The 26,349-nt window shown below is 40.1% G+C and overlaps 1 protein-coding gene across 2 annotated transcripts in view; it reads left to right on the top strand.

Annotated features, from left to right (window-relative positions):
• The window catches only part of VGLL1 (vestigial like family member 1), a 36,689-nt gene extending 16,293 nt beyond the window's left edge, over positions 1-20,396 (top strand). The window contains exons 3-6 of one of the 2 annotated variants that reach the window (XM_010389104.1): positions 439-858; positions 2,619-2,672; positions 18,561-18,688; positions 20,290-20,396. In XM_010389104.1, the coding sequence (XP_010387406.1) occupies positions 439-858; positions 2,619-2,672; positions 18,561-18,682 (596 nt within the window). In that variant the 3' untranslated portion in view covers positions 18,683-18,688; positions 20,290-20,396. Of the gene's footprint in view, positions 1-438; positions 859-2,618; positions 2,673-9,518; positions 9,873-18,560; positions 18,689-20,289 lie in introns of those variants that run through there. The other variant, XM_010389105.2, reaches the window with a different exon arrangement.
• Positions 20,397-26,349: the final 5,953 nt, after the last annotated feature.

The following is a 26,349-nucleotide window of genomic DNA, read 5'->3' as shown; positions in this document are numbered from 1 at the left end:
CACTACCACACCCAGCTAAGTTTTGTATTTTTAGTAGAGCTGTGGTTTCACCATATTGGCCAGGCTGGTCTCGAACTCCTGGCTTCAAGTGATCCGCCCACCTCGGCCTCCCAAAGAGCTGAGATTACAGGCATGAGCCACAGTGCCTGGCCTATTCATCTCTATAGGAGGCTTTTCATGATATTTTAATGAAACAAAAATGGCTTGAATAACAATATATGTTGAGAAAACAATGCATACATGAATAGAAACCAGTCCTAGAAACAGTACACTTATGGAGGACAATGGCTGTTTCTGGATATTATCATTAGGATGATTTTATTTTAACTTTTCTTATTTCCTTCAAGTTAAAAATAAATAGAGTATGTATTTAAAAAATCTATATCCATTTTGAAAACAATAAACACCTAACATGTCTTCTAAATCTTTCCTTCTCAGATGATAGCATGTCTCCAAATCAGTGGCGTTACTCTTCTCCATGGACAAAGCCACAGCCAGAAGTACCTGTCACAAACCGTGCCGCCAACTGCAACTTGCATGTGCCTACTCCCATGGCTGTGAATCAGTTCTCACCATCCCTGGCTAGGAGGGCCTCTGTTCGGCCTGGGGAGCTGTGGCATTTCTCCTCCCTGGCTGGCACCAGCTCCTTAGAGCCTGGCTACTCTCATGCCTTCCCTGCTCGGCACCTGGTTCCAGAGCCCCAGCCTGATGGGAAACGTGAGCCTCTCCTAAGTCTCCTCCAGCAAGACAGATGCCTAGCCCGTCCTCAGGAACCTGCCGCCAGGGAGAATGGCAACCCTGGCCAGATAGCTGGAAGCACAGGGTTGCTCTTCAACCTGCCTCCCGGCTCAGTTCACTGTAAGGAAATGCCTACAGATACTTGGAGGGGTGCCCCTGATTGGTTGTGGTTGAGAGTGAGTTGGCATGAGATGAGGTGCCAAGACTAATTGCTGCCACTCTGGACATAGGGCTGCTGAGGGATGGAATGTTCTGCTTAAATGTTCCGTATATCTTCACTAGGCTTCATTGACATTCACAGTTTAATAGCTAAAGGGTTACATAGATAGCTAGCCAGATGGACTTGGCCCAAAGTACTCACCCTAGCCTGTCAACTTGGCCTTACCTTAGAAAAATGATGGGCTGCTGTCTAATATTGTAGGGTCCTATGTTTACCTCGTTGGGAGCAATTAAATAAGCCATTTGCAAAACAGAGCTCTGTGACGTACCTACAGACTCAAACTGTAGCCTCCAAACAGGTTGGCAACTTGCAGTGATGTCAGGCTCCAGGCAAACAACAAGGGCAATCTATACCAACTATCTGCTGCACACATTAAAATTCAAAGTGACTATAGAGGCAGCCTCATTGCTGCTTGGAGACCTAACAGTGCCTGGCTGTCCTCGGCTTGCTCCTGCACTCTGGGATCCTCCTGCTTGGTATCCCTTGAGTTCCTACTCCCTGACCACCACCCCTCCCCTGAACTAAAAACACCCTTAAGGCTCACTCACTTCTTCATTCACTCATTCACCCAGCAAATATTTAATTAGCGCCTACCAGATGCAAAATATCCATCAGAAAACAAGGCTCCCTTCTTTGTAAAAGAACGGGAAGAATTGGCATTAATTATACTTCCACCAAAAAATCAACCTACTCTGTTGCAAGATTTGCCTTTCATATGAAACACTTATAAATATATATATTTTATAGTTTTGTGGAACCAAGTCTGCAACCTCTGTCATTCTGTACTCTGGACAAATTTTGTTTTGCAGCTTCCTTGTCCATACATAGTGTGGCTCTAGTGTTCCATGCCTGAAAGAAATTACTAGAAGCTGTCTTTACACTGAACTAAGCATATAGTAAACAAAGGGCCTGTTCAGCATAGCCTACCTAAGTCAGGCACTGTGTTCTATTCTAATGTGGCAAACAAATTTCCCATTAAAATACCACTCTGTCATTTCCAGAATTTGATTAGGAATGTACTTAAGGAGTAAATCATAGAAGTGTCATGCTTGGGAAACCTGTGAAATTTCCTACCCCTCTACTCTTTTTCAAAAGTCCTTTCCTACTGGATTCACAGGGAAAATTAGGCCAACTGTGCTTGTGTATATGCTGTGCATACACACAGCAGAGCCCTGTTTCAACAGTTGGTTAGAACACAGATGGCTGAAATCATCACCTTCCAAACATAGCAACTCTTTACAGTTCAAATCCAATTCAGCAAATATTTAGTGAGCATCTACTGTAAGTCAGGCACATCATGGTGAAACTATAATGCAGGCGTTGTCCTATTCCTGAAGTCTCAAGACACGTTCACAAACAAATGGTTATCACCAAAGTCTTCATGCTCTACTCATGTTGACATCAGTTGTATTAATTGGTGACTGGCAGTCCAGGATCTGTTGAGGAAGTCAGTGACCCCTAATCAGGAACACTGCCTTGGAAGATGGTGGACCTTAAAAACAGAAGCTTCTCTGTTTTTGTAGCATCTGATAAGAGAGAATATGCCAGATATTCATAAACTTAGGGCCAGGCAATGTGAGGCCCCTGGGATGCTACTGGGCACTTTCTAACCTAGTCCTAGAAATTTCAGTTCCAATAATGTTTTTTTCTTCTTTCCTAGATAAGAAACTGTATGTATCTCGTGGATCTGCCAGTACCAGCCTTCCAAATGAAAGTAGGTATCTGGTCCAGCCTTTGATGGTGTGTGTCTGTATCCTGAGAACGAACTTGAGGAATAAGGCTTCTGTCTACTACTGGAGACACTGATAGTGTAAAACCCAGAGTCTTCAGTAATGGACGGGAGCCTTATTTCTACCACTCAGTGTTTTCATAGATACAATTTGTTTCATTTTAGCCTCAAAAAAGAGTGTATGTGCTTCTTATCTTATAAAATTTTATTTTGCTATAGAAGTAACTGCCCTTAGTTTCTTTTTTCTTTTCTTTCTTTCTTTATTTTTTTTTTAACCTGAGCTGGACTTAACTGAAGTAGCCAAGGTGACTCAGAAAAATTAAGAAATTCATGAGGATGAGGATTTGCTTGCTGTGTCCCAGATGTTCAGTTGTCAGCCTAGTACACAGGGCCATCCCAGGACTCTGCAGTCAGGGAAAATGTCAACTGAGGCGTGAGGCCAGGACTCGGAGCTCTACACTTGATTTGAAAGTGGTGTCAGTAGAAACTTACAAAAGAGGACAATCTGGGTGGAATGACATGAGGATCTTCATGACCCGGGTTCAGGGTTCAAATGTCAGCTTTATTATTTACTTGCTTCAGGAACCTGGTCACATGTCTTAACCGCTTCATGCCTCAGTTGCTTCATTTGTCAAATAAGCATAAAACAGTGCCCACCTCATAGGGTGAAGTGTGAGGAGTAAATGAAATAATGTATACCAATGCTCAGAATAATGGCTGGCACATTATTCTGAGCATTGGCATACATTAAACCATCAAGAAGTCTTTTTTGGAGGGCATCCTATGTGCCCCAAGCTGTGCTCTGTGTGCTGTGTTTAAGAGAGGACTCAAGCCGGATGTGGTGCCTCACACATGTAATCCCAGCACTTTGTGAGGCCAAGGCGGGAGGAACACTTGAGTCCAGGAGTTAGAGACCAGCCTGGGCAACATAGCAAGATCCCCATCTCCATAAAATATAAAAATAGAGAGGATCCAAAGGAAAAGCCACTACCACAACCCCTGATCTCAGGCATTTGACAGTCTGGTGTGAAGTAGGGGTGAGGGCAATCTATAGACCCCACTAGAATGTCAACCCCATGAGGACAGAGACTTTGAGAGGTATACCACTGTATCCCTAGCACCTGGCACAGAAATATACAAATCTGTTGAATAAATGAATGAGTGAATGCTGGAAACAATAAAAGAGCATTTAACAAGGAAACGGTAAGAAAATGTAGTAATGCAGTAAAAATTATTCCAATGTAGTAAAAATTATTCTGTTTGATGCCCTTGTGTGAGAGACAAACAAGCAAAACAAAAACCAACCCTGGTGATTAATTGGCCATGCCTCCATGAAGAGATTCATTTAGAGCTGGTTCAAAAGCCTTAGCATGGCCAAGGCAGACATCACATAAGTCCCTGCCCAAGGAAATGAGCTCTGCTGGCCTCCTAACTTATGAAAGGCACGGATTGTGGTGTTTCTTGAGTACTTGTTAATAGTTTCTACATTTATTTATTGTGAGTCTCAGAATTACTGATAACTTGATGCTTAAAATTGTTCATAGACTAAAACTAACAGCAACAACAACATGTATTGGGTGTTGACTATGAGCCACATACCACATACTCCATCTTGCTCAGTCCCCACCATGACCTTGTGAGGTGTATATGAATATGTCCTAGGTGCTTTACTCAACCACTATTCAGCAAATAGTGATTGAATGAATGAATATCCCCATTTTATAGATGAGGAAACTGGATCTCAAAAAGGTGAAAGGACTTGCCTTAAGTCACAGCAGCAAGTGGCAGATGCAGTATTATCTCTTTGCTCTCACAGTATCATAAAATTATCAAAAACAATTCCAAGTTAAATGAAGTGTACAACAGTGAAAATTAGCCACTGGTGAGATTATTTTACCACAAATGAGTTCACTGTCTATCTGGGGCAAGGGTACTATCCTAAAATAAAGGAAGGGGGATGCAGAAGGCTCAGAAAGCAAGCAAGAGAGCAAAGAAAAATATGCCTTTGGGAAAGGGGGTAGGGGACGATCTTACCTTGCACAGAGTAGTTGAGGAAAAGTGGCTATGCCAACAGGCCCAAGTCCGCCCTTCTACCACTGTGGCCCCGGGCAGAGGGAGGTAGCATGGAGCTGAGAGGAAGAGAAGGGACTTCCTAGGGCTCCAAGTAAAAGGACAACGGAACCCAGCAAAGCCCATGCTCTTAAGCACGACACCAGTCTTCCAATCTTGCCTGATGGTACGAATCACCTGGGGAGCTTGTTCATTGCCCAGATCCTGCTCCCCCACTTCCTGGGGAAGTAGATTTGGCATGAGACTCAGTTGGCTCTTCATGTTTTATTCTTTTTTTTTTTTTTTTTTTTTTGAGACGGAGGTTTGCTCTTATGGCCCAGGCTGGAGTGCAATGGTTCAATTTCGGCTCGCTGCAACCTCTGCCTCCCAGGTTCAAGCAATTCTCCTGCCTCAGTCTCCCAAGTAGCTGGGATTACAGGCTCCTGCCACCATGCTTGGCTAATTTTTTGTATTTTTAGTGGAAACGGAGTTTCACCGTGTTGGTCAGGCTGGTCTTGAACTCCTGAACTCAGGTGATCTGCCCACCTTGGCCTCCCAAAGTGCTGGGATTACAGGCATGAGCCACCTCACCTAGCCTCATGTCTTATTCTTTATATAATTTATATTAACTTCATTTCAAAGTGAACTACATGAACCTTTCAGTGGAGATTTAGGTTGTTCTGAAAGATTTCCTATGTGAGGCTCCAGAAAAATATTTGTCAAGGAAGGGAGGCAGAGTCTCCTCCTGCCCCTCCAACATGGCCCTAGTCCCCTCATGTGGGCTCTCATGCATCTATGAAGCAAGTGCATATGGAGCAGAAGAGTCATCAGAGCCAGAAGGGTAGTCAGAGAGACCTTGGAGAAAGGCATTCTGGAGGCGAGTCTCACAAATGTTGGTCAAAAGTTTTAGTGAATTTGATTTTATCTTTTGGTCAGTAGAAATAGATGCTGGTTATGTATTGCTTCAATGGCTACAAATCATAATAACAGTTGATATTGCTGATTGCCAGACACAGGACTATAATATACATTGGAGATATAACAGTGAATAAAATTGTCTTGGTCCCTGCCCTCATAGAGTTAATAGTTTCATGGGGAAGACATGCCCACCCCCAAAGGGAAAATACAAAATATTTGCAAGTTATGATAAGTGGAGTGAGGAAAACACATGAAGTGTTGAAATAGGGAAAAATGGGGGCCAACTTTAGATAAAGTGTTCAAGGGAGGCCTTTCTGAGGAAGTGACGTATGATCAGGGACCTGAATGAAGTGAGAGAGCCAGCTCTGGGAAGAATTACGGTGGAGATAGAGGGAGGTGGAGGAAACTGTCCCTGCAAAAGCCCGAGATGTGTGTGAAGAATGGAAAAAAAAAAAAAGACTAGGGTGACAGGAGTGGAGTGAGAAAAGAGAGAGTGTGGTATGAGACAAAGCTGGAGAGGTAGGCAGGGGCCAGGTGGTGCAGGGGCCTTATGGGTAACATTGGAAATTGAGATTTCATATTCTAAGTGACTTTGTGAGCCATGGAAGGATTTTACATGTGATCTAATTTGCATCTGATAAGATCACAAAAGCTGTTCTGTAGAGGACACATTGGAGAAAGGGAAGAATGAAAACAAAGAGGCAAGAAGCATGAGAGGATGATAGCCTGGATTAGGTGACAACAGCAGAGATAGGGGTATTTGAGATCTATTTGGGAGGGTTAGCTCTTAGGACTTGGTAATGGATTAAATAGGAATGGCAAAGAAAGGGGAAGAATCCAGGTTATCTCCCAGGATTCCTGTTTGAGCAAATGGATAGGAGAACACAACTGTTTTGACCATGTCAAATCTGAGGTGTCTGTAAGACATCCAAGTGGATATACCTTTTAAACAGTTGTATATGTAAGTGAAGAAAGTCTGGGTAAACATTTGGGATGTATATTAGTCCTGTGCATAAGTGGTATTTAAGGCCATTGGATGTGATCACCTAGGCAGAGGATGTAGACATAGAAGAGAGGAGAGCCACAGAAAGAGGGCTGGAGGGTGCCAATATTTAGAGACTGGGGACAAGAGGAACCAACGGAGGAGACTGAAAAGGTGTAGCCAGTGTGATAAGAGAAGAACCAGGGCAGTGTGGTATATAACAGAAGCTAAAAGGAGAATGTTTCAAAACAGAAGGAGTGATCAACTGTGTTAAAGGCTGTGGAAAGATCAAATAAAAGAAGGTCAAATAAGGAGAAATTCCTATTGGATGTGGCATCAGAGATTTTTGTAGCCTTGTTAAGAGCAGTTTTCATTATGTGATGTGGACAGAAGCCAGATTGAAGTGGGTTGAAGAGTGAACCGGAGATGAGAAAGTGGAAATAGTAAATTCAAGGAGCTTCTTAGAGAAATTTAACATTGAAATGATGAAGAGAGAAAAGGTATTGGCTAAAGAGGCTAATGGGGTTTGAAAAGGTCTTTTTTTAAGAAGGCAAATATTAGAGCCTCTTTGCATGATAATGGGAATGATCCAATATAGGAGGATAAAGATAACTTGAGGGGTGAAGTCATTGAGAAGACAGAAGGGACATGTAGAAGCATTGACCTTTCATAAGAACAAGGGCTGTTCTGTCATTGAAAGTATACAAAAGAAAGCTAATAAGGACACAGATGAAAATTGATTTTCAGGCTTGCTTGTGAGGACACTAAAAAGTACTAATCTAATGATTTCTATTTTCTCAACTGTGGAGCAAGACAGCAAGAGTGTGAGATATTTAAAGAGAGTGAGAAAGTTTGAAAAAGTCTTCTTGGGCATTGGGAAAGCAAGCCTGATAGTAGACAAACATAAGTAGGATTTCTGGGTGGTGATCTGAAATCCAAGCTCATGAATTTGAAGTGCGAACTCTCAGCTAGGTTGTGCAATTTTCATCAGTGATGTTAGGTTAGTGTAATGTGCAGAGAAGGCAAATGAGGACGCTCATCTAGGGGTGAGGTTGTGGCAAGTGAGCATGAAGGATAGAGAATAAGGAAAAGGAGTCGAGGGTGTTTGCAAGTTAGTGATTATAACAACAGAACGTGGTGTCTAAGCTGCACAGAGAAGGAAATGGAGGCAGATGGACATTGACAGGATGTCAATGGAAATGGAGGTTGATGGATTGGTGGTTATGTGAAAACATGGTGATAAGACTACTTAAGCCAGTGACATGGGAGGTGGCTAGAGAGTGGATGTTTGAAATTGAGATCACAAGGGTCCCCTGTGTGAATGATAAGAAAGTCTAGGGTGTGACCATGGGAATGGGTGGTTGAGGTAGAGTGAAGCACAAGGTTATTAGAAATGAAGAGAGTGACAAAAATCATGGCAGCGAAGCAAAATAAGAACCAATAGCTACTGGCAACACAGGTTCTGCTTTTATCCTCATTCACAGATGGGAAAGTTAAGGCCTAAGAGGTTAAGTGACTCGTCCAAAGTCAAAGTGAGTGCCAGAGTCAGTTTTCAGTGACTTCAATTTCCTTGGTCTTACCCACCAAGCTAAGGTGCAATTTGACCATGCAATAATTTGACTCTACCACATATAGACACATTGCCTTTTTAACAAAATAATAGTAAACATTTATTGAGCATTTGTATGCCAGTCACTGTTCTAACCCCTTTATATGTATTTAACTCACTTAATCCTCACTAGAATCTTAAGAGGTAGCTTTTATTAATATCCCCATTCGACATGAGTAAAGTGGAGGATAGATAGGCTAGGTAACTTGCCCAAGGTCACACAGATAGGCAGTGGTAAGCCGGGACTCAAACCTGGGTTCACTGGACCCCAGAGTCAGCTCATGCTTATTCTATTTTTCAGGAAGCCAGTCTCCAGAGATAAGAAAATATCTGTTCTTTTATTGAACTTCAGTTTGAAGAGAATTCTTTTTTCCAACGTGCTTATGATTTTCTACTATGAATCTACAGGGTCTAGAGACATCACTGTCCTTTTCTTGGTTTTCTTTCCTCTTTCTAGGTGTTGAATCAGGAGCAAGTATATGCCCTTCCTAAAATTGTGCACATCTCTTCCTTGGCACCTATGCCCTATGGCAAGGCTTTTCAAACTTAAGTGAATTCTCAGCATATATAAATGATTAAGGGCGCTGTTCTGAGATGGGAGCATAGAGGCCCACCTGCTTGGTCTTCTCACTCCTCACTGCACCCATGACCCTATTACTTAGAAATCAGACTCCTCTCATGCTCCCCCAGCAGGGTCCTTCTAATCAAGACTGATCACATAATATCCTATGGGGTCGTCCCAGTTTTCCAACTGAATGCAGATCACAGGAACAGCCTGAAGCTTTCCAGCCTGAGCCAGAACCAGACTGTGACCAACTTCACTCTTGCCTCTACCAAAAGCAAAATGAAAATAGGGTGGGAAAGACCCAATGAGAATAGGTTGAGGCTGTGGGTTTCCTACATTTTCAGTCTGAAAAGAAGCTGAAAAGTCTCAGTCTGGTCCTGATGAATGACATACTTTCACTTGAAAACTTTGCTTTCTCAGTCCTAACAAAGTGACCCCCAAATGCAATTGTTGAGAAATCTGAGAACTTACTTATTGGGAATTGAGTAAACTGCTCATCACAAGTTGGCCCTGTGGCTGGAACAGAACTTATTCTGCATCCAGAGCATTTTTTGGATGCAGTTCCATGAGTTTCTGCCTTCCCTTCCTCTGAGGTTGAGGACTCTGGTATCTGACATCCCACAGGTGTTCATCTGCACCCTGGAGGCGACTCACAGCCTTCTATAGGGGTCTAACTGGCTTTCATTAACCATGTAACTTCTCCTTTAGCTCTTTCAGAGTTAGAGACACCTGGGAAATACTCACTTACACCACCAAACCACTGGGGCCACCCACATCGATACCTGCAGCATCTTTAGTCAAGTTGGAAGAGAAAGACAACACTTGGTCTAAGACACGGCAGCAGGACATCCCTGCAGATTGTTCCAGATAAAAATGAAAGCTGCTCAAACCCACTTGCCTCCCCAATCTGTTAAACAGCTTCGTGTTTAGTATGAGCTCAGTACTTGCCCTGTGAAAATCCCAGAAGCCCCCGCTGTCAATGTTCCCCATCCACACCCTGCTTGCTCCTGTGTAACAGCTCAGCTGATGAATAATAATAAAACTGTACTTTTTTGGATGGTGCTATTCTGGGTTCTAATTTCTTTCACATCCATCATTTCATTCAAATTTTCCAGCAACCCTAATATTGGCATTATTATCTTCATTTAATATATGTGGACACTGAGGTTTAGAGAAGCTAAATGACCTGCCTAAGATCACATGGCCAGTAGCAGAGCCAACACTGAAATCCAGGCCTCTGAACTCAGTGCTCTTTTCTCACCACTGCAATATTTAATATCAGGATATTAAGTTAATATCAGGATGGCTCTTAGATATTTTCCCCTCCCATCTACTATATAAATAAAGAGAACAAATCTTCCAGTGTATTACATGTGTTTCCTATATTCAGTAAGAGGAAAAAAGGCTTAAGGAGTACATTTTCTTTCAAAGTTATTTACTTTCAAAATCCGTGTTCTTCTTTAGGTGATGGTTGGAAAAATTCAGGGTGGAGGCTGATTCTAGAGCACTTGTAGCACATAATTATAGAAATGTGTGTTTATCTTGGCTGACTCTAGAAAGATTCATCTGTGTTAGAAGATAATACATACCATCAGAAGTGAACTCTTAACATACAGTTTAGGGAAAAGAAAGAATGATTCCAATAGAGTTGGCATATTATGTAGGTTGGGTGATCTGATAACATTTCCCTGCAAACCCCTGGAAGCTCTCTCTTGAATAAAACTGAAAGCAGTAATAATTTTTCTACTTTAATAAAGAGGAAAGAAAAGACTCCCTGTTCCTAAAAGACAAACGCTCGCTTCTCTGATATAAGCAGGTAAATTCCTGCTCACATCAACTGATACTAATCACAGACTCAGATTTCTGGCTTTTCATATGTATCTTGTTTTTCCTTTCCCACCTTACTTACAAAGAGCTAACAGGAAAATTATTTCTTTGTCTCACTTTGGCATTTTACTCTTGCAATTAAAAAAATACTCCCTCCCTTTGCATACAAGGCGTATACCACCCTTTACACACAAAGGTGGGGTAATTGACCTCTATGTGTTTTCTGTGTGGCTTCATCTACATGCTAGTTGATAATCTTGTGAGATGCTAACTTGGGCAGAGAGTAGGGGAGGTGGGATTTTTTTTTTTTCCACCAGGTCAATCAAGGTCTTGAAACTGGAAAGTCAGGGCTCCATAGGGCTAGAGTCCATAAACCTCATTCACATATTTCTCTATCGTTTTGAGAAATTTACAAGTGGCCTAATTGGCTTTGACTTAGCAGCTGCCTCTGACCTCCATAGCCTCCTCCCATCACACCCCCAACACGCACCCATTCCTGACTTTACAATCTGGAAGAATTGAAACTGCTTCAGATGGACTGGACACTCACATACTCAAATGATGCCTGTCTCTGAAAAAGCAAAAAGGAGGCAATTCCCTTTTTCTGTTAGCAGAGATTATCTTTTAAAAATCTCAGCTAAGACTGTTGTTTGCAGATCCAATTGAGACTTGTGTTTAAGAACATTTCCATCCTATAAATCAATGATCACGTACAACACTGAAAATAAAATCACTCCTCCACAAATAAATGCTAACTAGAATATAAGTTATTTTTCTCCTATGTAAACAATAAACATTGACCTTTCCCTAATTATTTCCCTAGTTTAACATAATTAATTGAAAATAATTTTGTAACCCATTTGTGTATACAATGGTTTCTTTCAATTCCTTTAATGTGTAAGATTTTAAAATAGCATGTTACGATGAATTTTTATGGATTAGTGATTATAGAAATGAACTAGGCTACAGCATTCTCATAAGGATTACAGTTTTATCACTATTTTTATTTTTATTTGTTGTGGGCACATAGTGGATGTATATATTTATGGGTTACGTGAGATATTTTGATACAGGCATGCAATGCATAATAATAACATTGGGGTAAATGGGGTATCCATTACCTCAAGCATTTATTCTTTGTGTTACAAACAATCCTATTACACTCTTTTAGCTATGTTAAATTATTTTTGACTATAGTCACCTTGTTGTGCTAGCAAATACTGGGTTTTTCTCATTCTTTCTAACTATTTTGTGTACTCATTAACCATCCCCATTCCCTCCCACCCACCACCAACTCTCCACTATCCTTCCCAGGCTCTGGTAACCATCCTTCTATTCTCTGACTCCATGAGTTCAATTGTTTTGATTTTTAAATTCCACAAATAAGTGAGAACATATGATGTATGTCTTTCTGTGCCTGGCTTATTTCACTTAACATAATAATCTCCAGTTCCACCCATATCGCTGTAAATGACAGGATCTCATTCTTTTTATGGCCGAATAGTACTTCATTGTGTATATATACACATTTTCTTTATCCATTCATCTGTTGATGGACACTTAGGTTGCTTCCAAATATTGACTATTGTGACTAGTGCTGCAATAAAACATGGGAGTGCAGATATCTCATCGATAGACTGATTCCTTTTCTTTGGGGTGTATACCCAGAAGTGGGAATGCTGGATTTTATGGTAGCTCCATTTTTAGTTTATTGAGGAACCACCAAACTGTTATCCATAGCAATTGTACTAATTTACATTCCTGCCAACAGTGTATGAGGGTTCCCTTTTCTCCACATCCTCACCAGCATTTGTTACTACGTGACTTTTTGATAAAAAACATTTTAACTGGAGTGAGATGATATCTCATTGTAGTTTTGATTTGCATTTCTCTGATGATCAATGTTGAGTACCTTTCATATACCTGTTTGCCATTTGTATTTCTTCTTTTGATAAATGTCTATTCAGGTCTTTTGCCCATTTTTAATCAGCTTATTAGATTTTTTCCTATATAGTCGTTTGAACTCCTTGTATATTCTGGTTATTAATCCCTTGTCAGATGGTGGTTTGGAAACATTTTCTCCCATTCTGTGTGTTGCCACTTCACTTTGTTGATTGTTTCCTTTGTTATGCAGATGCTTTTTAATTTAATATGATCATATTTGTCCATTTTTGCTTTGGTTGGCTGTGCTTATGGGGTATTACTTAAGAAATCTTTGCCGGGCGCGGTGGCTCAAGCCTGTAATCCCAGCACTTTGGGAGGCCGAGACGGGCGGATCACGAGGTCAGGAGATCGAGACCATCCTGGCTAACACGGTGAAACCCCGTCTCTACTAAAAAAATACAAAAAACTAGCCGGGCGAGGTGGCGGGTGCCTGTAGTCCCAGCTACTCGGGAGGCTGAGGCAGGAGAATGGCGTAAACCCGGGAGGCGGAGCTTGCAGTGAGCTGAGATCCGGCCACTGCACTCCAGCCTGGGCGACAGAGCGAGACTCCATCTCAAAAAAAAAGAAAAAAAAAAAAGAAATCTTTGCACAGTCCAACGTCCCAGAGAGTTTCCCCAATGTTTTCTTTAGTAGTTCCATAGTTTGAGGTCTTAGATTTAAGTCTTTATTTTGATTTGATTTTTGTATATGGGTTGGGGGGTCTAGTTTCATTCTTTTGCATATGGATATCCAGTTTTCCCAGCACCATTTATTGAAGAGACTGTCCTTTCCCCAGTGTAAGTTCTTGGCACCTTTGTAAAAACTAAGTTCGCTGTAGATGTAGAGATGATCTCTGGGTTCTCTATTCTGTACCGTTGGTCTATGTGTCTGTTTTTATCTCAGTATCGTGCCATTTTTTTTTTGTTACTATAACTCTGTAGTATAATTTAAAGTCAGGTAATGTGATTTTTCCAGTTTTGTTCTTTTTGCTTAAGATAGCTTTGGCTATTCTGAATCTTGTGGTTCCATATAAATTTTAGGATTGTCTTTTCTATTTCTGTGAAGAATGTCCTTAGTATTTTAATAGGGATTGCATTGAATCTGTAGATTGCTTTGGGTAATATGGACATTTTAACAATATTGATTCTTCCAATCCATAAACATGGAATATCTTTCCATTTTTTGTGTGTCTTCTTCAACTTCTTGCATCAGTGTTTTATAGCTTTCATTGGAGAGATCTTTCAATTCTTTGGTTAATTCCTAGGTATTTTATTTTATTTGTACCTATTGTAAATGGGATTACTTTCTTGATTTCTTTTTCATATTGTTTGCTGTTGGCATATAGAAATGCTACTGATTTTTGTGTGTTGATATTATATCCTACAACTTTACTGAATATGCTTATCAGTTTTAATAGTTTTTTGGTGGAGTCTTTAGGTTTTTCCAAATATAAGATCATACCATCTGCAAACAAAGATAGTTTGACTTCTCTCTTTTCAATTTGGATGTTCTTTACTTCTTTCTCTTATTTGATTGCTCTAGCTAGGACTTACAGTACCATGTTGAAGAACACTGGTGAAAGTGGACATTCTTGTCATGTTCCTTCCTAGAGGAAAGGCTTTCAGTTTTTCCCCATTCGGTATTATACTATCTATGGATCTGTCATATATGACGTTATTGTGTCAAGGTATGTTCCTTCTATACCCAACTTTTTAGGTTTTTACCATGAAGGGATGCTAAATTTCATCAAATGCTTTCTCAGCATTTGAAATGATTATATGGTTTTTGTCCTTCATTCTGTTGATATGAGATATTACATTAATCGATTTGAATGTATTGAACCATTCTTGCATCCCTGGGATAAATCCCACTTGCTCATGATGAAAGATTTTCTAACGTGTTGTTGAATTTGGTTCGATAGTATTTTGTTTAGAATTTTTGTATCAGTATTCATCAGTGATATTGGCCTGTACTTTTCTTTTTTGTTGTGTCTTTGTCTGGTTTTGGTATCAGGGTAACACTGATCTCATAGAATAAGTTTGAAAGTATTCTGTCCTCCTCTATTGGAATAGTTTGAGTATAATTGGTATTAGCTCTTTTTTAAATGTTTGGTCAAATTTAGCAGTGAAACCATCAGGTTCCAGGCTTTTCTTTGCTGGGAGACATTTTATTATGGCTTCAGTCTCAGTACTTGCTATTGGTCTGCTAAGGTTTTGGATTTCTTCCTGGTTCAATCTTAGTAGATTGTATGTGTCTAGGAATTTATACATTTCTTCTAGATTTTCCTGTTTAGTAATAGATAGTTGCTTATAGTAGCCACTAATGATCCTTTGAATTTCTGCAGTATCATTTGTAATGTCTCCTTGTTCATGTCTGATTTTATTTATTTAGGTCTTATTTCTTTTTTTCTTAGTCTGGCTAAGGGTTTATCAATTTTGTTTATCTTCTCAAAAAGTTGACTTTTTGTTTCTTTGGTCTTTCGTATTATTTTCTCCATTTCAAATTCCTTTATTTCTGCTCTGATCTTTATTGTTTATTTTCTTCTACTAATTTGGGTTTGGTTTGCTCTTGCTTTTCTAGTTCTTTAAGATGCACCTTTAGGTTATTTGAAGTTTTTCTTCTTTTTTGATATAGGCACTTACACCTATAAGCTTTCTTCTTAGTACTGCTTCTACTGGATCTCATTGGTTTTGTTATTTTGTGTTTCCATTGATATTTGTTTCAAGAATTGTAAAATTTCCTTCTTAAGTTCCTCATTTGCCATTTTGTTATTTATTTTCTGGCTGTTTTGTGGCTTTCTCTCCCTTCTTTCCTTCCTTCCTGTCTTCCTTTCCATGAAAGGTGATTTTCTCTGGTGCTGTGATTTAGTTTCTTGCTTTGATTTTTTGTGTATCTATTGTATGTTTTTTGATTTGAGGTTACCATGAGGCTTGCAAATGGTATCTTATAACCCTTTATTTTAAGCTAATAACAACACTGTTTGCATAAACACACAAACAAGCAAAATGAAAACTAATAAAAACTCTACACCTTAACTTCATCCCCCCTGTTCCCCTGACCTTTAAACATTTTGTTGTTTCTATTTATATCTTATTGTATGGTCTATGTTTTGAAATATTGTTTTAGTTATTATTTTTGTTTGGTTCATTTTTTAGTCTTTCTACTTAAGCTAAGAGTAGTTTGCACACCACAATTACAGTGTTACCATATTCTGTGTTTTTCTGTGTACTATTACCAGTGACTTTTGTACCTTCAGATTTCTTTTGCTCATTAATGTCTTTTACTTTCTGGTTGAAGTACTCCCTTTAGCATTTCTTGTAGGACAGGTCTGGTGTTGATGAAATTCCTCAGGTTTTGTTTGCCTGGGAAAGTATTTCTCCTTCATGTTTGAAGGATATTTTCACTGAATATCCTATTCTAGGGTAAAGGTTTTTTCCTTCAGCACTTTAAATATGCCGTACTACTGTCTCCAGGACTGTGAAATTTCCACTGAAAAGTCTGCTGCCAGACATATTTTGGAGCTCCATTGTATATTATTTTCTTCTTTCCTCTTGCTGCTTTTAGGATCCTCTCTTTATCCTTTACCTTTGGGAGTTTGATTACTATATACCTCGAGGTAGTCTTCTTTGTGTTAAATCTGCTTGGTGTTCTACAATCTTTTTGTATTTGAATATTGTTACCTTTCTTGAGGTTTGGGAAGTTCTCTGTTATTATCCCTTTAAATAAACTTTCTACCTCATCTCCCTTTCTACCTCCTCTTTAAGGCCAATAACTCTTAGATTCGCCCTTTTGGGGCAATTTTCTAGAATTTGTAAGTATACTTTATTGTTTTTTATTCTTTTTTCTATCTGATTGTGTATTTTCAAAAAGCCTGTCTTCAAGTGCATTAATTCTTTCTTCTGATTGATCAGTTCTGCTATTAAAAGATTCTGATACATTCTTCAGTATGCCAATTACAGTTTTCCACTCCAAAATTTCTGCTTGATTCTTTTTAATTACTTTAATCTCTTTGTTAATTTGTCTGATAGAATTCTGAATTCCTTCTCTGTGTTATCTTTAATTTCTTTGAGCTTCCTCAAAACAGCTATTTTGAATTCTCTGTCTGAAAGGTCACATATCTCTGTTTCTGTAGGATTGATCCCTGGCACCTTATTTAGTTCATTTGGTGAGGTCATGTTTTCGTGGATGTCTTGGTACTTGTAGATATTCATCTGTGTCTGGGCATTGAAGAGTTAGGCACTTATTGTAGTCTTCACAGTATGGACTTGTTTATATCCATCCGTCTTTGGAAGGCTTTCCAGGTATTACACCACAATTGGTATTGTGTTATGTATGATCTTGGTGTTGTGATCTAGGCCATATCTGCATTGGGGACAACTCAAGACCAGTAACACTGTGGTTCTTGCAGACTCATAGAGGTATCACCTTGATGATCTTGGAAAAAATCCAGAAGAATTGTCCGGATCACCAGGCAGAGACTCTTGTTCTCTTTCCTTACTTTCTCTCAAACAAATGGAGTCTCTCTGGTTCTGAGCTGGCTGAGGCTGGAGGTGGAATGACACAAGAACCTCTGTGGCCACCGCCAGTGGGACGGCACTAGTTCAGACCTGTAGCCAGTACTGCACTGGGTCTTGCCCAAGGCCTGCTGTAACTACTACCTGGCTACTGCCTATGTTCACTCAAAGCCCTGGGGCTCTACAGTCAGCAGGTAGAGAAGCTAACCAGGCTTGTATCCTTCCCTTCAAGGTAGTAAGTTTCCCTAGGCCCTTGGCAGGTCCAGAGGTGCCATCTGGGAACCAGGAACTTGAATCACAAACCCTAAAAGTCTCCCTGGTGTTCTATTGTACTGTGGCTAAGCTGGTGCTTGCAGTATGAGACGTAGTCCTTCCCACTCTTCCCTCCCCTTTCTACATGCAAAGGAACCACACTCCATGGCTGCCACCAGCACCGGCCCATGGGGAGTACTGCCAGGTTACTACTGATGTCCTCTTAGGGCCCAAGGGCTCGTCAGTCATCTTGTGGTAAATGCTTCCTGGCCTGGGACTCATTCTTCAGGACAATGGGCTCTCCTCTGGCCCAGGGCAGGTCCTGTAATGCTGCCCAAGAGCTAAGCCATAGAATTAGGTACCCCAAGATCTCACTTGGCGCTCTATGCCCTTGTGGCTGAGCTGTTACCTAACGTTCAGGACAAAGTTTCCTATACTTTTCCCTCTGCTTTTCTGAAGCAGAAGGAGTCTTACAACAGAGCCACCACAGCTTGGAATGTGCTGAGTCTCATCTGAGGCCAGCTAGTTTCAGAGTGTCACCCAAGGCCATGGCATCCTACCTGGGAATTGCTGCTGATTATTCAGGGCCCAAGGACATTTTAGTCAGCAGGTGATTGGTCCTGCCAGGACTGGGTCCTTCCCTTCAACGCAGTGGGTTCTCTTCTGGCCCAGAGTGTATCTAGAAATGCTGTCTGGGAGCTAGGGCCTGAAAAGAGAGCCTCATGATGCTGAGTGGTGCTCTAGCCTGCTGTGGCTGAGTTGGTATCCAAAATGCAAGACAAAGCCCTCTTTACTCTTCCCTCTTCTCTCAAGTGGAAGGAACGTGTCTTTTATGAAGCTACGGGCTATGCAGCCTGGGGTTAGGAGAGGAGTAATGCCAGCACTACCTTAACCACACCAGGTGGTGTTTCAGTAGATCATGTGTCCTTCACATCCACTGGCTTTGAGCCCAGTTCAGCACTAGAACTTGCCTAGGAGTTGCAGTCCTTTTGGCCTAGGCTGCCTTTCAAGTTTATTTAGGGTTCCAGAGCCCTTGAGCCTATGGTGGCGAGGTTTGCCAGAACTCAAGTTCCAGTTGCTGGGATAGGTGATTGACCTCCAACTAGGGCTGGTTAAATACACCCTCCATGGGCAGTTGTCAGTTGACTTCAGTCTGGTTTTGCTTTCTGCTGTGACAGGGCAGCACAGAGCTCAATCCAATGTCTCACAATCCCTGTGCTCTTCCTCTCCCAAGTGTACAGATTCTCTCTCCACACCACACAGCTGCTCCATGGGGATGGGGAAGGGGTAGCATCAGCGATTCAAGACTGTCTTCCTTACCGTCTTCCAGTGCCTTTTTCAGTGATACAAAGTTAAAACCAGGTACAGTGACTGCTCACTTCATTTTCAGTTCTTATGAAGATTTGTATGTATGTGTATATAGATAGTTGTTAAATTGGTGTCCTTGCAGGGGGTGGGAACGATTGGTGGAGCCTTGTATTCAGCCATCTTTCTCCTCCCTCTATCACTATTTTTTTCTGTTTTTATTTAGATTCAGTGGGTATATGTCCAGGTTTGTTACATGGGTATATTGCATGATTTTGAGGCTTAGGCCTCTAATGATTCCATTGCTCAAGTAGTGAACATAGCCCCTGATAGGTAGTTTTTCAACCCTTGTCCCTCTTCCTCCTTTCCCTTCCTTGGAATACTCAGTTTTTATTGTTCCTACCTTTGTGTCTGTGTGTAGCCAATATTTAGTTCCCAGTTATAAGTGAGAACATGCCATATTTGGTTTTCTGTTCCTGAGTTAATTTGCTTGGGATAATGGTTTCCAGCTGCATTCATGTTGCTGCATAAGACATGATTTCATTACTTTTTATGACTGTGTAGTATTCCATGGTTTATATGTACCACATTTTCTTTATCCAATCCACTGCTGATGGGTACCTGGATTGATTTCATGTCTTTGGTATTGTGAATAGTGTTTGGATGAACATATGGGTGCATGTGTCTTTTTGGTAGAACAATTTATTTTCCTCTGGGTGTGTATCCAGTACTGGGATTGCTGGGTCGAATGGTAGTTCAACCCTTGGTTCTTTGAGAAATCTCCAAACTGCTCTCCACAGTGGCTGACCTAATTTACATTCCCACAAACAGTAAAGACATACACAAACAGTGTATGTCTTTATATATTTATAAATTAAGTCTTAAAGATCTACTCAGGTATGTTTAGTTACATTATTCATCATTTTAATGATTCTGTATTCTTAGAAGTAAGTCAATGAGCCTATTTATTATATTTACAGCAGTTATATTTACCTTTTAGTTGAAAGCTGTGACCTTCCACTAATCTTTAAAGATGAGAAGCCTTTTCCTAATGCTACTGCAAACCTGGACTGAGAGTTAGGACAGGTGGGTTCTGGCTCTGGCTCTTCCACTAGCTAGCTGTGTCATCTTGAATCAGTCACAGCCCCTCTTCCCTGCTTCTCTAAGTCTCAGTTTCTGTATGTGTAAAATAAGTTGATCCCTAAGGTCATTTTCAACTATGTGAGCCTGTATTTTGAAATAAATGTTGTAGCTATGACAAAACCTATCAACAGTTGCCATATTGTGTCTCAAAGAAGAAGATGGGGTCTGGATAACTGAAGAGCAGATGAGAGAACTGTGGCAGCCATGGAGAGTGCTGCCAGGAACTCCCTTCAAGAAAGAATTTGCCATTCAGTCGCAAGAATTGTGGTTAGTTGAGTACTTCCACCTATTAGCACCTTAGGATCTGTTTCAGCTATGCTCTTTGTGGGCGTTCCCAGCCAATGGTTGAGCATTATACGGGTACTAGGGCCTGGCCATTTCTGCCCCAATGTAGGACTCCTCTAAGGGGAAATATTTGTTCCAGAGCCCCTACTAAGTTGGCTGAACTTTTGTCAGATCTGCATCTTGGTGTGAGTCTCTCCCTGCTCAATTCTTCTTCCTTTTCTCTTTGGCAGGTGTTACTTACCAGGCCCCATAAATCCCTCACACCTTTAACTCCTCAGCTCCTGCTTTCTGGAGGACCTACTGATACAAGGATATAGCAGCATTTTAAGTGAAAATACAAAGAGAGAATTCCCAAGACTTATTGAATAGATGGTGATTAGATTAGTCTGGTTTAAGCAGAGTATTTGGGTTGATGAACAGTTGAAAATTAAGCTGGCAAGATAGATTAAGGTCAGATTGATGGGTTGAATGACAGTGTCACTTAGGAGGTAGAGTTAAGACTGGTGCCAGATTGGAGCCCTGGGCCAGCCCCAGACACATCTTTAATCACCTACCAAGATCATCTTCCAGGCCAGCAAGTGACTGTCTCCATATCAAGAGATGGTTACTTTTGCAGACCTATGTGGTCTACATCAGTGGTTCCCCAAATCCCCACTAGACACATCAGTATCACCTGGGGAGCTTGTTGAAAATAAATGCCCCCTGGTTCTTCCCTAGACTACTGAATCAACATCTCTGTGACCACCCCCTACTCCTGCCATTAGTCACATGTGCAACCAGGTATGTCAGTTTTCTAACCTGCTGTAACAAATTACCACAACCTTGGTGGCTTAAAGCAACGCATATTTATTATCTTACAATTCTGGAGATCAGAAATCCTTCTACATGAATCTCACTGAGCTAAAATCAAGGTGACCTCAAGGCTGCATTTCTTCTGGAGCCTCTAGGGAGGATTTGTTTCATTACTTTTTCCAGCTTCTAGAGGCTGCCCACATTCCTTGTCTCATGGCCTCCGGCCTCCATCTTCAAAGCCAGAAATGTGCATCTCTTTGATCATTCTTCCATAATCATACCTTCCTAGGACTCACTTATTTTGCCTTCCTTGTCCATTTTTTAAAAATCCTTGTAATTACATTGGGCCCCAGGTGATCCTTCTGTTTTAAAGTCAGCAACCTTAATTCCATTTGCACTCTTGGTTCCTCTTGCTATGTAACATAAACATATCCACAGGTTTTGGGGGGATTAGGATATAGAAATCATTTGGGCTATTCTGTCTACCATATCAGGTTTGGAAACCAGCAAGCTATCATATCTGAAGACCTTTGTTCAGCCAGTCTGCATAAATGTATTGACAACGTTTTCCTTTAAATGAAGTGACTACTCTTAAAAGTACACATGCCCTTTGAGCTGACAACTTCACCTCTACGGATGTATCTAAAGAAAATAAATTTGACAAATGCGCAAAGATTTAAATACACAGATGTTCAACACTGCAGTGTTTATAATAGTGAAAAATCAAGAACAACGTGAATGTCTAACTGCAGGGCATTCATTAAACAAACTACGTTTCATCCCTCCGATATAATATACAGCCATTAAAAATGATGCTATAGATCTTTATTTATTCATTAAAATGCAGATTAAGTATAAAAAGTTATATACACATATACTGCACACACACATGCACTTTAAGCTCATTGTAAAATATACATATATAATTTGAATAGGTATAATTATTTATTACAGCATTGTTAGTAGTAGCAAAACACACTGTAAATGACCCCAATTTTTATCAAAAACAAATTGTCTAAATAAATTATGATACATCTATACAACTGAACACTATGGAGCAGGTAAAAAAAAAATCAGGTAGATTTGTATACACTGATACGGAAAAACATCTAAGATATATCATTAATTGAGAAAAGCAAGTTACGAAAGTGTATTTAGTATTACTGCATTTGTGTTTTTTTTTAAAGGGAGATGTTAATGTGTGTGTGTTTGTGTGTGTGTGGAGTTGCTGTTTTGTGCAATGCTGCACAATTCCAAGGGAGACCATTCACATTCTATCACATGATAGTCTGTGTGATAAAGACTTTATGAAACACAGGGTGTATGTATGCATATGCATGCATGTACATATGTTTATGTGTGTATACATACACACCATATGTATATACAGTATATGTGTATAGGAAACTCATAGCTAATTCCAAAAAGTCTGTTCACAGTGGTTTCCTTTGGGGAATGTGACTGGGGAGACTGTGTGTGTGTATGTATGTGTGTGTTTGTGTGGTGGTATTGGTCAGGAAAATTTTACTTTCACATTATATCCTTCCGTGCTGTTTAAATTTTTTTACAAGCCTGTGTCACTTTTATGAAAAAATTTAAAATATATATATATATAATATATATATATATATATAATATATATATATATATAATATATATATATATTATATATATATATATATTATATATATATATATTATATATATATATATATATATATATATATATTTTGAGACAGAGTCTTGCTCTGTCACCCAGGCTGGAGTGAAGTGGCACGATCTCAGCTTACTGCAACCTCTGTCTCCTGGGTTCAAGAGATTCTCATCTCAGCCTCTGCAGTAGTTGGGATTACAGGCGCCCACCACCACGCCCAGCTAATTTTGTGTAGTTTTAGTAGAGACGGGATTTCGTCATGTTGCTCAGGCTGGTCTCAAACTCCTGAGCTCAGGCAATCCACCCACCTCAGCCTCCCAAAGCGTTAGGATTAACAGGTGGGAGCCACTGCTCCCAGAAGAGAAAATCATTTAAATATATATCTTATTCAGAAAATTTTTAGAAACATGAGCAGTGGCTATCTCTAAGTAGTTATAATAATTGTGAGGCAGTAAAATATGCTCTGCTCTCTCCAAGTTTCTCTGATAACCCAGACCACTTCACTTGTCCTGTCCTGTTCCTTTTGTAAGACTAGAAGAGAATCATACACTCCTGGGGGCAGCTACACCCTCAAGAGATTACCTAGGCCAAGCTTGCTTCCTTCCTACAAATAAATTATTTAAATGATCCAGGAAAAATCATTGCCTATCAGGAAAATGTCAATAACTTTCTTTGGGAAATACTAATCAAATACTAATTACCTGTATTCAGTGATTATTTTCTTTCTTGACTAGTTATAACTTTTGTAGAAATAAACTTGAATTTAAAAAATTTATTGAGTGTCCATTATGAAGTTATTTTCACATACATTGTCACAATTTAAACCTCACAGTGACCCTGTGCAATTGGCTGATGAGGAAACTGAGGGCCAGGCCTCAAGGAGATGTGTATATTCTGAAAACTGGGGAGAGAAGATGGAACCAACATTTATTTAGCACCTACTATATACTAGTTAAAGTATAAAACTTCATTTTCTCTTAACAGTATATAGAAGTTATTGCTCCCATCTTGCTGATGAGGAAACCGAAGTTGTGAGAGGCTCAGTAATTTCCCCCAAGGTCACTCAGCTTGAAACTTGGCAGAGCCAGAATTCCAAGCCAGCTCTTTCCTACACTTCCTACCCAGTTTTTTTGTTTGTTTGTTTGTTTGTTTGTTTGTTTAAAGACAGGTTCTTGCTCTGTCACCCCAGGTTGGAGTGCAGTGGTGCAATCACGGCTCACTGCAGCCTCAATCTCCTGGGCTCAAGCGATCCTCCTGCCTCAGCCTCCAAGTAGCTGGTTCTAATAGGTGCAAGCTACTATGCCCGGCTATTTAAAAAAAAAAAAATTCTGTAGAGACAAGGTCTCACTATATTGCACAGGCTTGTCTAGAACTCCTGGACTCAAGCAATCCTCCCACCTCTGCCTCCTAAAATGTTGGCGTTACAGACATGAGCCACTGTGCCTGGCCCAGCTTTTCCTTTTCTGAGAAAAGTGTTCTCCCCACTAGCTTGCTGGGATATCTCTGCAACTTTCCCCTGGTGGGCCTTGAATCCCCTTGATATAATCCTGCAATCTTAAAAAAAATCAGTTTTTAAATTTCACAGATTACAGAATCCTGCATTTGAGGATCTCAAAACTTCTGCTCCTAAGCCTTGTGAGCAATGATGGTTACAAAAATAAACTCAGCTCTGAGATTTAGTTAACAAAAGATAAGAGCATTACTATTTCAAAATCATTTTTTGTCCCTGAGGTGGCGGGCAGGGAAAAGGAAAAGGCTGTTTATTTTTGAGGTAATTACTGCTTTGGGTAAAAATACTGACCCGTATAGGAATGCTTGTGAGTGATCCCTTGATATAACCATCAGAGTAGGGAAAGGAAAATGAGGAGCTGCTGTTTAGTAAATACAGAGTTTCGATTTTGCAAGATGAAAACGTTCTGGAGATCTATTGCATAATAATGTGAATATCCTTAACACTACTCAACTTGACACTTAAAAATAGTTAAGATTGTAAAATGTATTTTTTTATTTTTTTTTATTTTTTTAGAAACAGGGTCTTCTCTGTCACCCAGGCTAGAGTGCAGTGATGTGATCATGGCTTACTACAGCCTTGAACTCCTGGGCTCAAGTCATCCTCCTGCCTCAGCCTCCTGAATTGCTGAGACTACAGGCACGCGTTACCACATCTGGCTAATTTATTATTTTTCTGTGAAGATGGGGTCTCACTATGTTGCCCAGACTGGTCTCAGATTCCTGGACTCCAGTGAACCTCCACCTTGGTTTCCCATAGTGATGGAATTACAGGCATGATTTTTTTTTTAAAGACTAGTCAAGTGCAGTAGTGAGAAGGGGCGGGAGGAAGTAGAACAAGTTCGATCTGTAACTGTGAACAATCAATTGAGATAACCCACTACCTTCGGACGAGCCAAAATGGTAAATTTTATGTTACGTGCTTGTTACCTCAATTTAAAATTAAAAGCAAAATCTATTAGAGATCTCTGGGAACTTTTAAACAATGTCCAAGAAAGAGAAAAATGAGAAAGAGAGGTGATAAGCATGTTATTTTCTTCACTTTAACAGTCTAAGTGTATTGCTTGCCCTTACCCTTGTAATAAATGAAGATCTAGAATCTTCAAATTTCAGACCTGAATCTGTGTCAAGGTGAGGAATCAAGACACAGAGCTCATAGTTATAGCGAAGAGTAAGGGAGCTGACCATTTCTTTGCACTTATAATCTATATGTGAAACAATCCACAATGACCTGAGCCCTCAAGGATTCTCTTAAAGAATTATTAACTTAAAAAATATTTACATGTCAGCTATATTTTGCCGTACCACTAGATGGTACAAAAACCTAGTTTTCTGGTGATGATTTGCTCATGTTGTGAAGGCAATGGCAGAGTATTTAATTTGAAATATGTTCTTTGTGATATTGGAAAGTAAAACACGTTGGAGTAACACCTGGAAAAAATAGCATTACACTCTCATTTTCTGTTAGTTTGCTTCCAGCTTGCTAATGACAGAAAAGGCACATTCAGGAAGATAGTTTGTTTATACATGTCTTTTAAATTTCCCAACCCTTTGACTGGGATTTTGTGTCTCTGATCTAGTTTTGATGATGATACATCTACTCTGTCTGACTTAATCTCAGTAACTTCTAGAATCGTTAAAATTATCATAGAAACATCTCCAATTTTAGGTCAGAAGTGCTTCATACTAGGCTTAGCATAGTATCTTTCACAGAGCAGTCACTCAATAAATGTGGAATTGCCTTTAATGGCTATGTATATTTCACCATTGAACCTGACATTATTGGAATGTGAGGCCATACATAATGAGAGTAATAGTAAAGGTTTAAACACATTCAGCACTTTATAATTCAGAGCTCTGAATCCCTGATTTTCATGTAAGTGGAACAGGTTGCCTGTATCCGTTAATTACGTGGATCAGATGTACATGTGGAGGTCTCCTGACCTGGAAATGGTGGCTATTCTGATAATAACGACAAAGTAGGGTAACAACGTACTTATACTCATCTAGGTTGACCACCCATCCTGGTTTGCATGGGACTACCCTGTTTTTAGCATTAAAAGTCCCATGTCCCAGGAAATTCCTCATTCCCAGGCAAACCGGGACAGTTGGTCACATTGTATCACTTTACGTTCATGATCTCATTAGCCTTCACAATAACCTTATCAGGGAGGGACTATTATTATTTTTATTTTACTGATGAGAGACTGGAGGGTCAGAGGAGTGAAGTCACCTGTGTAAGGTCATGCAGCTAGAAAGTAGTGGAGTCTCGACTTTAGCCCTTGTTGGACTGAATCCAAAGTCAACATTCTTTCCACTCTCCTGCAGCTGCAGAG

Source organism: Rhinopithecus roxellana, chromosome 7 (genome assembly GCF_007565055.1).
Source record: "Rhinopithecus roxellana isolate Shanxi Qingling chromosome 7, ASM756505v1, whole genome shotgun sequence".
NCBI lineage: Eukaryota > Metazoa > Chordata > Mammalia > Primates > Cercopithecidae > Rhinopithecus > Rhinopithecus roxellana.
Note: the sequence above shows the minus strand (reverse complement) of the source record. Positions and strands in the feature narration are given on the sequence as shown.